An 18,379-nucleotide genomic window follows, 5' to 3' on the forward strand; every position below is an offset into this window, starting at 1 on the left:
TGATTTCATGCGTATTTTTGTATTAGAAGTCAGCTTTTAGTTACTTGGAATACATTGCCCTTTTTGCAACATTGTCTTGTTGCTAGGTAGGAACTATATATTCAAATTATCATTAATAGTATCAAAGGGACTCTCGCATTACATGGAGATCCACAATGGTCATGGCCACTGTTGATTTCATTTAGCTTCAGAAAATTGCAAAACATTCCATGGTGAGTCAAAAGTACTCATAATGGGATGTAAAAAAGCAGAATCTTAAATAAGCAAATGATATTGTTTTATTCTTTCTATGTTTAAACAAAAGATATGTTAGAGGTCTGGGGGGAAATATAATTTTAGGAAAAGGTTCTCTTTTATAGAAAGGGTTTATTTATATTGAGTCACTGGAAGCTAGAAGGAAATAGGAAAATAATCTTTGTCAGCTGTTGGATCTTGGTAGGTTTATTTACTTAAAATAGTGAGAGAAAAGGAGATTTTAACAAATTGGGTAACTGAAAGTGATACTGCTGTTGACTAGGAAAAGTTAAAAAAGGGGAAAATATAACTTCAGAGACATCCCTATAAAAACATTATCAAAGTAATTGTAGAGTGCTAGCACTACTATATCAGATGACTATTCATTTAAATTGGAAAATTTTTGCTCAAAGATGTTGAGCAAAAAAAAAAAAATGTTGGTTGTTTCTTTTTTTCCTTTTGTACATTATTACATTATGAAGAATTTTAGAGAGAGGAGCTGTCAATTCCTCAGAATTCTTTGAGTCAAATCATTTTGGTACCAAATAGCAGATGAAACTAAAGCATAGAGAGGTAGAGTTTCTCAGGGTCACAAACTGAATCAATGGCATAGGTAAATTCAAGCACTGTTTTTGAGTCCACAGTTTATTTCTGGTTTGTTGTATTGTGCTACCTCCTGGAAACTATAATTTAGAAAGAAAAATGACTTTTTAGGTATATTAGTCTGTATCCAGTTTCCTGGAATGAATTGTCTTAAGAGATACTTGTGATATTTGAATCTACCCAAATTTACCTGACTTCAAGTTTGAAGTGAGGGAGGGAAAAAAATAGATCTTATTTATTTATTTTAAAATTTCCGCAAAATACACAAAACATAAAATGTAACATCTTAACTATTTTTAAGTGTATCGTTCATTTGTGTTAACAATATTCACCTGGAAATTTTCTTCTTATGATATCTAATTGCTCAGGAGCATTTCCACTGCCATGGCAACTTTGAAGATCTTCATGAGTGTTTATTAAAGTCTAGCAATTTATCCATAATAATACCATAAAGAACGACAAAGAAAATTATGATTTACTTCTCTATTTCCCAGTCAACTGCTATGATCTATTCTGTCCTTGATGAAAATCGTCTTTATTAGTTTGAAAAAGGAAAGAGGTGTGGGGCAAAGATTTTGGGGGGAGAAATGCCTTACAAATGTTTTCCTGTCAAAGTAAGGAATGGGGAAGGGAAAACAATGAGAAACAAATATGCATATAAACATGAAAATACATTGCAGTTATATTAAGAATAATTACAGTTGTGAAATTAAAATGCAAAGCTTGAACTCCTTAATCCTGCCTTAGAAGTAAGGACATCTCAAGATGTAAATTAAGTGTGTGTTATAGATGTAGGAGATAGTTGAGAGAGTTGGTAGTTCTAGTATTCAGGTGAGGGAAGTTTTACAATTCATAAACTTCATGATGTATCCCTCTAGATTTTTTTTTCTTTGACATTCAAAATGATTTCAGTGGAAAATGTAAATCTATTAATAACTGCAAACATAGCAATAATACTGTCTTATAATTGTATATAACTTTTAAAGAACTGTGGTAAAATACATATAACATAAAATGTATCTTCTTAACTATTTTTAATTGTACAGCTCGGTAGTGTTAACTATATTCACATTGTTGTGCAACAGACCACGGGAACTTTTTCATCTTGCAAAAGTGAAATTCTATACTCATTGAACAACAGCTCCCCATCTTCCCCTCTTTTCAACTCTTGGCAACTACATTCTTACTTTTTGTTTCCATGAATTTGACTACTTTAGATACTTCATGTAAGTGAAATCATACAGTATTTGTGTTGTTGTGACTTCACTATTTCACTTAGCATGATGTCCAAAAGTTTCGTCTATCTTGTAGCATGCATCAGGATTCCCTTCCTTTTTAAGTTGTTTAGCCCTTTTAACCTTGAAACCGATATTCAGATATATTGACTAATTACACACATGTATCAGTTGGAGAAAATGCTATGGCATTATGCATAAACTGTGTGTTTTATTTATTTATTTTTCAATTTTCCGTAGGACCAATCCTGCAACTTAATATAACTTAAAATAGAAATTAAAACAGACAGATAGAAAGTGAAACTATGAAGTATCTTTTGAAGTTAATGAATCGTCTGCATTTGACCTGAACTATAGCATGGTAATAATGATCGAATTCATAATTATTAAGTTTACATCTCTAATCCTAATGTGGTAAAAAAAAACTTCTATAGTAGTGATGTGATTTGCCTGAGGTCACACAGCTCAATATGGCAAAACTAGTATATTAGATTTCTCTTGCTATACAACCAATTGTGATGGACAGCAACTGAAAATAGCACCCATTTATTATCTTGCAGTTCTTTATGTTAGAAGTCTGGATGGGCTTGACTGTGTTTTCTTCTAGAGTCTTACAAGGCTGAAATCAACGTGGTAGTGAGGCTGGGCTCATATTGGAAGCTCTGGGGGCAATAACTGGCTCAAAAGCTCATTGAAGTTTTTGGCAGAATTTAATTCATTATGATTGTAGGGCTTATATTGCTGTTTCCTTACTGGCTGTCAGTACAGGGCTACGTTTGGCTTACTGAAGTCATTTGCATTCCTTGTTGTGGCCCCTTCCATCTTCAAACCAGTAGTGGTATGTTCTTTGTTTTTCTTTCCACTTTATTTATTTATTATTTTTGAGACAGTATTTTGCTCTCTCACCCAGGCTGGAGTGCAGTGGCACGATCATAGCTCATTGCCACCTCAAACTCCTAGGCTCAAGTGATCCTTCTGCCTCAGTCTCCTGAGTAGCAAGGACTACAGGTGTGTGCCATGATGTTCAGCTAATGTTTTAATTTTTTGTAGAGATGGCTGTCTTGCTACGTTGCGCAGGCTGGTCTCAAACTCCTGGCCTCAAGTGATCCTCCTGCTTCAGCCTCCCAAAGTGCTGGGATTACAGGCATGAACCACCAGACCTGGCTCTCCTCTCCACTTTCAAAGGGCTCACATGATTAGATTGGCTCACCTGGATAATCTCATTTTTTATTAACTCAGAGTCAACTGATTCATTATTTTAATCACATTGGCAGAATTTCTTTTGCTGTATAATGTAACGTAATCTTGGGCATGATAGCTCATGATAGTTAGAATTCTATTAAGTAGGGCTGGAAATCTTGTCATGGAGACAATTTTGGAATTCTACCTACTGCAACTGGGATTAGAACTCAGATTTCACTTTAAGTGCTTTCCACTGCACTACCTTGAATATCTACGATTGTTCAAGGTACTTTTATTTTAAGATTAGTTGCTAATATTTATCCATGAAGAGCAAAAGTTTAAAAGGAGTTTAAGTCAGCAATGAAACTAGCTTCTGAGTTTATTGATTGAATGTGTGCTTCCAGACTATATCACTATCCATAGAGACTAATGCAGGCAGGTTAATAGTGATCAGCTTTCTGATGGCCTTGCTCAAGTTCCTAAGATATACTAAATTGTAATATTAACACCATGCTGCTGCATTTTCTGATTGCCATTCAAACTTGAAATGCTAACTGTTGAGGTTATCATGGAATTATAGACTGACAATATTACAGTCTACAGGCTGATGGTTACTGATGAGACTTCATTTATGGGCATGGAAAACATTATTTTGGCTAGTTGCAATAGTATCCTTCTTGCTGGTATTAACATGTCCTTTGCAATAACCATTAAAGAAAGTCTATTTGATGACACAAAGGAAAAGTCAGTGACCTTTAAAAAAAAAAAAAGCAGCGGCAGCAAATTACACAGAAGCCTTCCCAAGGCAGTGGAGCTTAACAAAACATGGCCCCAGGAAACCTAATACCTTGAGATGTTTCTTCTGTGGTCAAATACTATGGTTAGCATGTAGTAAATTCACTAGTTTAGCTGGAATGGCGGACTCATTTAAGTAGTAATTGGAGAAAAGGCAAGAAAGAAATATTGGAGCAGGTTACCAGACTACAGCATTTTGACTTTGTTTTGTATGCAAGTCAGAAATATTGAAGGTTCTGGAGCAAAATATGACATAATGAAAGGGATATTTCAGCAAAATTCATTGCAGTTTATTTAGAATGGATTGGAACACAGTGAAGCAACCTGGGATGAAGGCTTGAATGAGAGTGTCAGAAGTAAAAAAAATGGAGAGAAGTGAAATATTGCAACACATATTATAACGGAACAAAAATACTGAAGACTCTAAATGAAAGGAGAGGACAAGGAGAGAAGTTTATAGTTTTGGCAACTGAGAGCGTTCCTATATTTCTGACAGAACAGAAGAAGATTGGAAAGTGGGATCTGAGGGAAGAATATGCAGAATGTAAGGTGCCAGTGGAATGTGTCCAAATGTGAATGTTAATTTCTTATCCATTAGTCAGAAGTTTTCCACAGTGATGCTTTGTAAACTCAAGAATAACTTTGTTTTACAAATATTGTGTCTGACAGTGATATGATACACAATAGAATAGGAAATATTTATTTAATTTGATTCACTCTAAGATTTACTAAGGTGCGGCTGGGCGAAGTGACTCTTGCCTATAATCCCAGCATTTTGGGAGGCCAGGGAAGGCAGATCACTTGAGGCCAGGAGTTTGAGACCAGCCTGGCCAACATGACAAAACTCCATCTCTACTAAAAATACAAAAAATTAGTCAGGCGCGGTGGGGCACGCCTATAGTCCCAGTTACTTGGGAGGCTGAGACACAAGAATCGCTTGAACCAGGGAGGCAGAGGTTGCAGTGGGCTGAGATTGCACCACTGCACTCCTGCCTGGGTGACAGAGTGAGACTCTGTCTCAAAAAAAAAAAAAAAAAAAAAAAAAAAAAAAAAAAAAAAAAAAAAGATTTACTAAGGTGCATTGATCCTACTGAAGTTAACAGTACTTACACAAGTAGAAAGAGAAAAGGTTGCTAATAATTCAAGTCATACGCTAGCATTTATGTTATAAAATCATTGTTAATTATATGAAGGTCTTTATCAGAATTCAGTGAATTTAGGACAAAAAGTAAACTTGTGTAAAGGTGCTAACACCAGATTTAGAGCACATTTCATTTAAATAGGGAACAGAGTCAAGTAAATGAAGTATAAAATAGCTTCACAGTTATACTTCCTATCAAGTGTGTAGTCAACCTATAAATTGTATATGCCATCAGATTTCTTTTGTTTTTGAAGGAAAAGAAACAGAAATTCAGTATTAGTGAGAGAAAGAAGCATCACCATTCTAAAACACAGCTATAAATAATTCAATTTATTATAATTATAAGATTAATACATAAACATGGGTCATTCTACATGAGCCTAAACATTTTAACGCATAACCCATTGACAAGTGGAGGTTTTCCTTCATTCCCCTCAACAATCTTATGTTAATTTCCATAATTTGCCTGATACTAATGAAATGCTGGTGTTGATGCTCAATATATCTACGCTTAAGTTTGGAATATGCGTATAAGATCTGAAAAGGGTAGAAAATGCTAATAGAATCTAAATGATCTTCCCTCTGGTGTTTTCTTAAATTCTTTGTATTGATCACGCCTAAAGACATGATGAGCCATACTTTAAGTTCCCATGAACCAAGAGCTGATTGATGCCCAGTTTAACATAAGCACCATTTTATGAGAGTTACCATAGTGATCAGGTTCCAGTTATCAGCTTGAACAATTTAATATATGATTAATGTTAATTGCCCATTTTGCATGGATGACTTCTTCCTGGTTGCTGAATTGGTTGCTGCTGCCTTTGATCTAGTTGGAAATTCAATCCAGTGCAATAGTTAGGCAAGTGATCTGTTTGCCAGCACAGAAAAGATAGATTCAGGTTGCTGTGAGGTCAGAGTTTGTTTCTCTTCATAAACACTGGAAGGTCAGGTAGAGTTTAGCTACCACTGGCATCCTTGAAATGTTGTAATAAATGTCAGACCTAAGAGATTATTATTAATCCACACAGCAATTGGAAGTCTTACTGTTCTGGCAAAATAAAGAGATTCTTATTTAATATAACATGCACATCGAAACTCAGAGCAGCACTCTCATCGTCAGGTAAACAACACCTTCAAAGCTAATGTCATTTTTGGTTTTCTGGCTTCTAATGTACACTAAACAGTGACACATTCAGGGACCATCTCAAGGGATTTTAAATATCAGTGATAACTCTGAAAAGTAAATCCCAGGTCATTGGTAATGGCTTTCACTTCAGGAATTCAATTGCAGTGGTTTTTACAAGGTGCTGCTAATACCACCCTTAACTACCACTATATTCTCAGCAATTTTCACAGACTGTCCTGGGATGTTATAAATGTTTCTTTAAGAAGCAGGAAGACAAGCTTTCATTGAAGGGATGACATAACCTGTGATTCCTTATTAAATCAAGGACTGCTCATATGATTTATATTAAATATCTTTAAGGCTTATGATATCATTAATTAATTAACTGGATTTTTTCTTTGGAACAACAAAAATCACTCATCTTACTCAGTTGCTTACTCCTTGATTCACAAATAGCTGATGACATGAAATAAAAATAAATTCAACAGTCAAATTGAATAATCTTAATGAACCATGTATGAGCTACTTTGTCTATTGCTCAACTTGGAATAGATATATCACAGAATGTATCGTATCTTATTGACACTAGAAGACCTGCTGAAATTCTCTCTTAGGGAATTGCCAATTTTACAAATTTGTAAACTTCAAGGTAATTCTCTGATGGTAATCCACTTCAACTGCAGAAATATGAAGTACTGTTAATATATATTTTAATTTGGTTTATTCTTCAATCTCAGGAATCTGGGTGAGTATTTCATTTCTTCTAAAGAAGTTTACAAAATGAAGGGGAAATCATTTGAAGATAAATTATGTTAAAGGATGACCTGGGCCCAGAGAAATTATGATTATTTGGTGTAATGTCCCTTTAAATAACCTATAAATATTACACTGAATGTGAATTCTATAAAGTTGAATCTCTCCAAGTTTTAGCTGAGCTATTTAATAAGTTTGACTATTTTATGGGGTTGTTTGCCTTGTACCATAACAACTTTCCTTTACAGTGCACATGAGTGATATATTGGCAGAGCCCTTTGGATGGGAACTTTGTAAAAAGGCCTGTTTTATTTTACAGACTTCAAATAATCTTGTAATTAAACTGAAAACAAATAATTGCCAAGAAACAATTATCATTCAATTAAAGAGTAATTACATGGTTATTCATGCCCTGTAAAATAAAACATTACTAAGATCAGTAATGCAATCAACATTTTAGTAGAAGCAGGATGCTAAAATGATGGACCTTTCAACCTATGCTGATTAAATTGTCATCCAAATAACAGTTACCTAGTTAAACCACCACATGTTTATTTGCCTTGATTAATTTGTGAATATCTGCCTGATGCTAATACAGCTCTTAAAGATAAGAAGTATGGCAATATCATATATCAAGAAAGATCCTTCCCAACTTTTTACAGAGTCCTCCACAATCTTTCATCATGTTGTCAGGCTCGTGTTCTTTAAAATGAAATGCAAGAATGTCTAGGAATGTCTTACTATGGAGAATCAGTAGGTGTAATAATCAGAATAAAGCTATCTTATATTTGTATGTAGGTATATTGACTATAAAGCACTTTCACAAACTTCATTCCAATTAATTTACTCTCTGAGCCCAAGTCTTTGTTCCAAAAATAAAAATAAAGAAATCTGAATGTGATATTTGATGACTGATAAATGTAAACAACTTTGGAAGCAGGTATCTCACAACCATACTCACTAAAGGGTCAATCAGAAATTTTAAATAACAGGGCAAACACACATCTCTATAACTAGATCACAAGCTCCTGAAAGGCAAAACCTGTTCTAGGTTCTCACAATATATCAATGAAAAAAATAAAACCAAAATCTTTGCCCTCGTTGAGGTTACATTTTACCCTCTGTGTCACTGATACCTAGCATTATACCACACACACGCTTAATAGGTACCTAGCGCATGTTATTTTAGTAGACGACTGAATAAGTGATATCGTTACTGCATATGTGTGACTGCAGGGGCCTTTATTCCTTAAGAAGATCTTGAAGCTTGTAGGGCTTCTAAGTGAATAAGACAATGGGATCTATCCATAGCCTTCTTTACCGTTGTACACAGATTTGAAGTGATCATGTTTTGAAGCTGCTATAGTTATTGTGAAGCTCAATATTTAAAAAAAATTATATTATGAATAAATGAAATTGGCACTCTGTTCTTGTGGTCAAAGAGACCAGAGTAATTGAAGGAATATTTGGAAACTGTACAAACAGTGAAAGATTGTTTCCTATGTATATTAATTAATTGATTTAATTAACTTTTTGCTGGACCTTACTTTCTACTAGAAACCATGAGAATTGTTCAGGATACAGTAACAAACAAAATCAGACATGTATGCTGTCTTAATGGAGCTTAGATTCTAGTTGGGGAGACTCACAATTAATCAGACCAACAGCATAAAATTATGAACTGAGATGAAAGTTAGGATGGAGAATATGGTCCTCCTGGAGTTTATAACATACGGAATAGATAGTACCAAGCCATTTGTGAAATAAACTGTGAAACCATTTGTTTTTCAAATCTTCACATTTAAGGTAGAACTACTAGACTAAGAGGCCTCTAATGCTTCCCAAGCCTGGGTCAGATTATTGGAAAAGAGTTGCTTCAGATAGAGAGAACTGACCCGGAAATTTGGAACAGAACTAGTTAAACCTTACGGCTTTCAAAGTGTACTGTTAACTGCTGGCAGTCATATGACTCATGACGTGGAAGTAGAGGGAGCATCAGGCTGCTTAGTTCTGGAGGCAGCCTGTCTGAAACTGTTCATGAGAATGAGATAGCACTGAGATGTTTACAGCGGAAAAATACAAAGAATAATCAGGTGTGTTTAAATAAAGTTAGTAGGCTTGAGTTCTGACAAATAGAAGGAAACAAAAAAGTACTTAGAAAGTATAAATTTGATGAAGTTTATTCAATAACATAATGTGCCTTTCTCTGATGCTTGGATATACTCCGATGAACATTTTTCAGTGATATTGGGATCCTTTAGGACATTTGAAATACATAAGATATTTCTGCTTTCAGCATTCCTTAAAAGAGTCAGAAAGCCATAAAATAGGGCAAAGGCAAACACGTTAAAAAACTGAATTAAAGAAAATAAATTATGGCCCAGAATCAAGTAGAAAGAAGCAGAGGAGAGTCCATTTATAAAATTGAAACATTAAATGAGAAAAACAGAATCTTTTGTGCTAGATTGATATATAATATTGATGTACAATGGAAGAAAATAACACTAGCACAGTGTATGAAAAATGAACTGGGTAATGATACCTCCGTGTAAGGTTGCTAGAAGTTGTTTTTCATTTAAAAGCAGAGTTTGTCTTACATTGATGGAGCATTTTGCTATTGCAAAGTTGATAGAGTGAGGTTTAACTTAAATTTCTTTGTAAACCAAAAGTCATTTTGGGGTATGTTCTCTATCTGGACCTCATACATTTTTGCTGCTGAAGTTATTTAATATAGTATTTTGTAGTATTTTGTCAAAACTCGTATCATTCAGCTTTGTAAACTGCATTTCTACTAAAAGGCAACAGCAATATCTTAGGCAACATTAGAAAGTAATATTTGAAATATATTGGGTGACTCGAGAATAACTTGATCCTAATGTTCTATGACTTACAAGTCTCTTCATGTAGTGACAGCTTTAAAATGATATTTTCAGTACCCTAACTCTATTACGGTACAAGATGGAGGCAACAGATACTGACTGTTTATTTCATTATGTTATGAATTAGCATTTGCAATTACAGTTTCTGAACTGTTCATGGGTGAAGAATGTACAAATGCAATGGGTTAGGTTAATGTTATAAGTTTATCATCAACTCATTAGTTAAAAACACCAATCAATCCAAGAGAAAAGACAGCCTAGATTGCAAAGGTGGCAGGTTTTGTTAGTGTGGCCACTCCAAGAGAGAGAGAACTGCTTGTTATACAGCTTGGTTTAAAAACTACATAGGAAAACAAAACCTACTGAGGGTGGTAATCCTTTTTTCCTCATGGGCTCCCAGCAGCTGTGGAAATGCTAATAAACATCAGCTTTTATTCTACACCTCTCAGCTCTTTACCATTCACCTCTGGCATGCTGGGCAGAGACTTAATCACTTCACATTCTATGTAATCTTAATTCTGTGAGTCACTATCTCAGATCTGAGAAGCATTTATTAATACTTCAGATCGAGTGTAGCTTTAAAAGCAGGGGTAACTCAGGGTTTCTCACACAACAGGTAAGCTGTGTTGCAAAGTGCTGTCCTGTAAATGGAATCTAAACTAAAATTGATGCCTTATGGCACTGATGTTTGCCATAACAATAGTGGGGAATTTAGTGGAAAGTAAAGAATAGGTCTCTTAGTAATCCACGAAAATAGTCTTTAATGTAAAATTCTATCACTTTTGGCAATTAAACAAGATTTAAAAGGTAAATGCTGCAAGTGATGGTATGCTCAAAAAGAGTACATTTTTTAACCTTATCTATATTTGTCTGTTTTTCAACAGCTCAAGACCTGGCAGGCCCCCTAAGCGTTCTTTGGGAGTGTTGCAGGAAAATGCCCGCCTTCTACCCCATGCAGTCCCAGGCCTCTTATCGCCAGGACTTATCACTCCGACAGGTAATAAAATCCATCTGATGATCAGCCATGTCTCTTCGTACTGCCCAGCATTTGAAATAAACCAATATTGATCTAACTGCCTTGTCCTTCAGAGCTTTTGAAGCTCTATTAGAGGTTACATTATTGAATTTTTAAAGTGTTCATGAAAACAAGTTTTGTTACTTGAGCGACAAATCAAATGGATGTGATTTTAAAAATTGTCATATCCTTGCAGAAAATCCCTTTCAAGGCCTTATTGTTTGTATGTGTGTATGTTTCTGTGCTAGGGACAGGAATAGAGGCACTGGCCAAAACAGCATCATCTTGAAACCTCCCATAGGGGGCAGCACTCCTGCATACTTAGGTCTCAGTAATATTCTTTCAGTTTCCAGGGGTTCTGGGCATCCATGCATGTTGTCTAAGTTATTACTCTAGGTTAAAAAGTAGACCTAAAATGCATCCTTGGTATAGGAGCCTTATGATTAGAGAAGAAGGTGCAGATGGCCATTGTCCTGAACGATGTCTTAGTGTCTTTCATTGAACACTGTGAAAAACTGGTAAAATTCCAATGTCATAAATTAGCATTGAACTTTGTTGAGTCTCTAAAAAAGTACATAAGAGTACACAAAAACATTTAAAAATAAGCTTAACATTTCTATAATTGAATCTTTAAAAATCATGAAAGCTATTATAACATAGAAAATGAATTTAATAACAATGATATCTTTATATACAAAGATATGAACATTTATAAAGCGTCTGTTGTGTTCTGGGTACTCATTTCTAGGCATTGTAAAAATATATGAGTAGTGGTCCTTGCCACACTAGAATTGGGGAGAAAGGAATGTAAATTAATAATTGCATTAAAGTGTGATAGAGGCCAAAATACAAGCACATACAAGGTTCTATAATATCGCATAAGTGGAAGCAGTTAAATCAATTTGGCAAGTTGGGTAATACTCAATAAGATGGAAACATTGGAGCTGTATTTTGTAGACTGAGCATTGGACGGATGGAGAATCAGTGGAAGAATATTCCAAGCAGATAGAAAAGTACAGATGGATGAGAAAAAGCCTAGCGTGTTATGGGGAGTAGTAGTTAAGTTGAAGAGACTGGAGCAGAGCTTTAAGGTAGAAGGCTTATAGGTGATGTGGTTGGAATAGAAAGGGAGGGAAAGGCCAGCTTTGTGAAACCAGTTTTTGATTTACCATGTTAAGCAATTTAAGTTTTTCCCTTTAAACCAGTGGTTTCCAGAGTGTCTTTCAGGACTTTCCTTACTGGCTGACATAGAAGTCAGGAAGTACTTCCATGCTCCACAATTCTACCTCAGTTAGAATTTTATATGTTCTCCTTCACATATGATTTTGTTTTATTTTATTCTTAAAGAAACTTCTATAGGTAAAAGGAGCCCTTGCTAAGGAACTGAGTAAATGATCTGAAAACAGTTGCCTGGAGGGTAGATAGCAGTGAAGGTAATGAAATGAAGGAATATCAGTTGCTACTGTTCAAAGGAGAAATACTGAGGGCTTGAAGGCAAATTCAATAGAATGGAGAAAAGGTTCTGAGTGCTTCAGTAATTAGAGTTAATCACACTTGATAGTTGATTAAATGTAGAGGCTAAGGTGGTGGTCTAGGATGATTCGTGTCTAGCTTGGATGACAGGCTGGATGATGGTATAATTAACTCAGATCGAGAACTTGGGAAGACACTCGGGCTTTGAGGGGGAAGATAATGAATTTTCTACTTTAAATATTTATAAACAAATTCTGATATAAGAGAGTAGCCCTGTGCATATAAATGAAGATAGAAGGGATAACAGCATCTGAAATATATCTTGGTATTCAATGAATGACCATCTATTTCTTGCCTCCTGAAATACATTCCTAGAGCCTAGAAAGAGTACTATGTAAATAATCAAATCTGTGTCCTGGTTTTGTGGGAATGTACAGATGAAAGAAGAAAAGGATTTTAAAATTGCCTTGAAGCTAAATCATTTTGAGTAAACATTAGTAGGGTATTTGTTGAGGAAAAGCTCTAATAATATGTTAAGTTCTTTTTATGTACTAGCCATGGGTGCCAAGTGTTTTATATACACTTCATGTAATCTTCATAGTAGCCTTATGGACAATGACTTCATTTTTAAAGTAAACAATCTATGGCTCAGTGAGTTTAAATTATTTGCTTAAGGTCACAAAGCAAGTGAGTGGCAGAACTGAGTTTCTGTTTTTAAATTTTATTTAGTTTAATTAATTTATTTTTGCTTGTACATATTGTTTCATCACCCAGGTATTAAGCTCATTACCCAATAGTAATGTTTTCTGCTCCTCTCCCTCCTCCTGCCCTTTCTCAAGTAGACCCCAGAATCTGTTGTTCCTTTCTTTGTGTTCATAAATTCTTATCATTTAGCTCCCACTTATAAGTGAGAACATGTGGTATTTGGTTTTCTATTCCTGTATTAGTTTGCTAAGGATAATAGTCTTCAGCTCCATCCATGTTCCTACAAAAGACATGATCTCTTTTTTATGGCTGCATAGTATTCCAAGGTGTATATATACCACATTTTCTTTTTTCAATCTGTTGTTGATGGGCATTTAGGTTGATTCTGTGTCTTTGCTATTGTGAATAGTGCTGAAATGAGCATTCACGTGCATGTTTATCATATAAGGATATGTTTTCCTCAGGGTATATATACCCAGTGATAGAATTGCTGGGTGGTAGTTCTGCTTTTAACTCTTTGGGGAATTGCCATACTGCTTTTGACAATGGTTGAACTAATTTACACTCCCACCAACAATGTATAAGTGTTCCCTTTTCTCTGCAAATTCATCAGCATGTTTTTTGACTTTTCAGTAATAGCCATTCTGATTGGTGAGAGATGGTATTTCATTGTGGTTTTGATTTACCACAAATCAAATGATCACAAAATCTAATGATACCACAAAATGTAATGATCAGTGATATTTAGCTTTTCTTCATATGCTTGTTGGCTGCATGTATGTCTCCTTTTGTAAAGTGTCTGCTCATGTGCTTTGCCTTTTTTTTTTTTTAAGATGGAGTCTTGCTCTGTTGCCCAGGCTGGAGTGCAGTGGTGCAATCTCGGCTCACCACAACCTCCACCTCCTGGGCTCATGCCATTCACCTGCCTCAGCCTCCTGAGTAGCTGGTACTACAAGCGCCTGCCACCATGCCTAGCTAATTTTTTGTATTTTTAGTGTAGACGGGGTTTCAGTGTGTTAGCCAAGATTGTCTCAATCTCCTGACCTTGTAATCTGCCCGCCTCAGCCTCCCGAAATGCTGGGATTACGGTTGTGAGCCACCGTGCCTGGCACTTTACCCACTTTTTAATGGGGTTGTTTGTTTTTCTCTGGTAAATTTGTTCAAGTTTCTTATAGATGCTGGATACTAGACCTTTGTCAGGTGCATAGTTTGCAATTTTTTTTTTTTTCCATTGTGTAGGTTGTCTGTTCACTCTGTTGATAGTTTTCTTTTGCTGTCTTTAGTTCTATTTATGTGATTAATCACATCTGTTGATTTGAATATGTTGAACCAACCTCACATCCCAAGGATGAAGCCTACTTAATCTTGGTAGTTTATCTTTTTGATGTGCTTCTGAATTCAACTTGCAAGTGTTTTGTTCCGGATTTTTTCATCAATGTTCATGAAGGGTATTGGCCTGAAGTTTTCTTTTTTGTTGTGACTCTTCCAGGCTTTAGTATCAAAGTGATCATGGCCTCACAGAATGAGTTAGGGAGGAGTCCCTCCTCTTTAACTTTTTGGAATAGCTTCAGTAGGAATAATACCAGCTCTTCTTTATACATGTGGTAAAATTTAGCTATGAATCCAACAGGTCTCAGGTTTGTTTTAGTTGGGAGGCTATTTATTATGGATTCAATTTTGGAGTGTGTTATTGGTCTGTTCAGAGAGTCATTTTCTTCCTGGCTCAGTCTTTGTAGGGTGTGTATATCCAGGAATTTATCCATCTCTTGTAGGTTTTAAAATTTTGTGTGTAGAAGTGTTCATAGTAGTTTCTGATGGTTGTTTGGATTTCTATGGTGTCCGTAATAACATTCCCTTCATCATCTCTAATTGTGTTTATTTGGATCTTCTCTGTTTTTTCCTTATTAGTCTAGCTAGTGGCCTATATATTTTATTAAATTTTTCCAAAAAAACCTCCTGGATTTGTTTATCTTTTGAATTTTGTTGCTGCTGCTGTTGTTGTTGTTGTTTCTCAATTACCTTGAGTTCAGCTCTGATTTTTGTTATTTCCTCTCTTCTGCTAGCCTTGGGCTTGATTTGTTCCTGCTTCTCTAATTATATCGGTTGTGAAGTTAGGTCGTTAATTTGAGATCTTTCTAAGATTTTTATGTTTACATTTAACGGTATGAATTTTCCTCTTAATACTGCCTTAGCTTTGTCCCAGAGATTTTGGTATGTTGAGTCTTTGTTCTCATTATTTTCAAAGCACTTTTTGATTTCTGCCTTAATTTCATTATTTACCCAAAAGTCATTCAGGTGCATGTTGATTAATTCCCATGTAATTGTATGATTTTGAACCATTTTCATAGTCTTCACTTCTGTTTTTATTGTGCTGTGGTCCAAGAGTGTGTTTTGTATGATTTTGTTTCTTTAAAAATTTGGTGAGGATTGTTTTATGTCCAATTATGTGGTTGATTTTAAAGTATGTGCCATGTGGTAGTGAGAAAAATGTACATTCTTTTGTTTTTTGGGTGGAGAGTTATGTAAAGTTCTATCAGACACAGTTGGTCCAATGTTGAATTAAGGTCTTGAATATATTTGTTCATTTTCCACCTCAATGATTTGCCTATTACTTTCATTGGAGGGTTGAAGTCTCTCACTATTAGTATGTGGGAGTCTATGTCTCTTTGTAGGTCACCAAGAACTTGCTTTATGAATCTGGGTGCTTCTGGGTTGAATACATATATATTTAGGATAGCCAGGTCTTCTTGTTGAATTGAACACTTTACCACTATGTAATGCCCCTTCTTAAAAATATTTAATTGGTTGGAAATCTGTTTTTTTCCTGAAATTAGGGTTGCAACTCCTGCTTTTTTTCTCTTTTCCATTTGCTTGGTAGACTTTTCTCCATCCCTTTATTTTTGCACCTATGAGTGTCATTAGTTGTGAGATGGGTCTCTTGAAGACCGTATGCCTTTAGGTCTTGCCTTTTTATCCATCTTGCCACTATGTGCCTTTTAAGTGGGGCATTTAGCCCATTTACATTCAAGGTTAGTATTGATATGTGTGGATTTTATCCTGTCATTGTGCTATTAGCTTGCTATTATGTTGGCTTGTTTGTGTGGTTGCTTTAGCAGTGACACTGGTCTGTGTGTTTAAGTATATATTAGCTGTTTAAGTATTATATTATATATTATATATATATTTATATATATATAATATTATATATTATATATATATTTATATATATATAATATTATATATTATATATATATTTTATATATATAATATTATATATTATATATATATTTATATATATAATATTATATATTATATATATATTTAAGTATTATATTATATATATGTGTTTAAGTATTATATTAGCTGGCAGCAGTCTTCCCTCTCTTTGTTTAGTGCACCTTTCAAGATCTTTTGTAAGACAGGTCTGGTGGTAAGGAATTCATTCAACATTTGCTAATCTGAAAAGGATCTTATTTCTCCTTCACTTAGGAAGCTATGTTTGGCTGATATAAAATTCTTCATTGAAGATTTTTTTCTTTAAGAATGTTGAATATAGGCTCCCAATTTCTTCTGGCTTATAGGGTTTCAGCTAAGAGGTCCGCTGTTAGCCTGATAGGGTTACTTTTGTAGATGACCTTCCCTTTTTGTCTAACTACCTTTACCATTCTTACTTTCATTTTGACATTGGAAAATCTGATGATTATGTGTCCTGGGGATGATCTTGTGTAGAATCTTGTAGCAGTTCTCTGTATTTCCTGAATTTGACTGTTGACCTCTCTAGCAGGTTTGGGGAAGTCTCCATGGATGACATTCTGAAATATGTTTTTCAAGTTACTCATACTGTCATACTCCTTGGGTTCAAGCTTTGTTTTACTTCCTGTGACTTGGCTTTACCATCAAGTGAGCCATTGAGACAAAACTCAATTTTAGTCCTTTGCTTGTGCCTAGAATGGGATTATAGAGCTAGACAAAACGTTGAGTGAGGAAAGGCATGAGCACATTTGTCAAAGATGCAGACAGTTTAAAAATAATCAAGGGAAGGTGGAGGAATCTGCAAAGCTTACAGAAATTCCTTCCTTAATTTACATGAATTTATTTTAGATGCCCAACAATATCTTATTCACCTGCATTCAAATGTGTGGAGGAAAAGTTAAATTGTTTGTGTTTTTTTCCTCAGCAGTTGCATGCAAAAAATGCCAGTGAAAAGGGTTAGAAAAGGTTCAGGCATCATTCTTAGATTTATTGCAGAATAGTCCTTTAATTTATGTAACTTGACATGTAAATCATCCAGGATGCAGTATAATGTTAGGTGTGGCATATTGCTTTATTTGCATACTATAAAGATAAAGTCTTCTATTTTTATCTGATTTTATTTTCTTCTGTAATTTGTATTTTTGTTTTATTTTAAAAGACACTTATTTTACTCTTGGTGATATTTTTCCTACATAAGGAAACACAATTTATTTAAACTCTACTAGTTCAGAATTTGTGAGCGTTCAGACAGTGTATATGCCAAAGTCTCTGGTATTAGTAAGAATATCTTATTTAGCAAATTAAATGTATTAACAATAAGTGTGTGTGTATGTGAATATGTGCACAAATGTAGGGTTGTTAAAATATTTTGGGGTTATTTAGGTGCCTGAGATCACTTTTGTAAGATCTGTTATAGAAGTAGTCAACATACTAATTAATACTAATTCATCTTTATTCACTAAGGTAAGTCCCTTAGGATCTATTCTTGATAGTATTGTCAGATATTCATTTAGATATTATATCTATGTAACTATAGACACATATACTATTGAAATAGCTTTAGAGCTATATATGCATTCATTCTTTCATTTAACATTTATTTATTGAACATCTGCTCTGCACCAAACAATATAAGAATACTTTATAACACTAAAATAAAATTTATTTTGTGAGTTAGAGTTTTCCCAAATTCCACCTAACCTTTCCCTAGCTGTCCCAAAATAATGAAGTTAGACTGCTTGTTGCCTTTATATATTTGAACTACTGATATTCTCATCTTATATATTTCTGTCTCTGTTTCCATCATATAATCAATAGCTTGATTCCCTCATAACTCATTTTTATATAAGTATCCCATTTTCTAGTATTTTCTGTAAAAGATTTAGGGATACACAGGGAGAAAAGAAGAGGGAATATTATATACATCCTTCTCTGTATCTCTGCAGAAGTGCTAATATCTCCAGATCACACTGACGGGATGGATTT

At 34.7% G+C, this 18,379-nt stretch overlaps 1 protein-coding gene across 1 annotated transcript in view; it reads left to right on the forward strand.

Annotated features, from left to right (window-relative positions):
• The window catches only part of DACH2 (dachshund family transcription factor 2), a 691,023-nt gene that overhangs the window by 366,507 nt on the left and 306,137 nt on the right, over positions 1-18,379 (forward strand). The window contains exon 3 of the mRNA XM_050776357.1: positions 10,833-10,945. Coding sequence (XP_050632314.1) covers positions 10,833-10,945 — 113 coding nt within the window. The remainder of the gene's footprint in view (positions 1-10,832; positions 10,946-18,379) is intronic.

Source organism: Macaca thibetana, chromosome X (assembly GCF_024542745.1).
Source record: "Macaca thibetana thibetana isolate TM-01 chromosome X, ASM2454274v1, whole genome shotgun sequence".
NCBI classification, from domain to species: Eukaryota; Metazoa; Chordata; class Mammalia; order Primates; family Cercopithecidae; genus Macaca; species Macaca thibetana.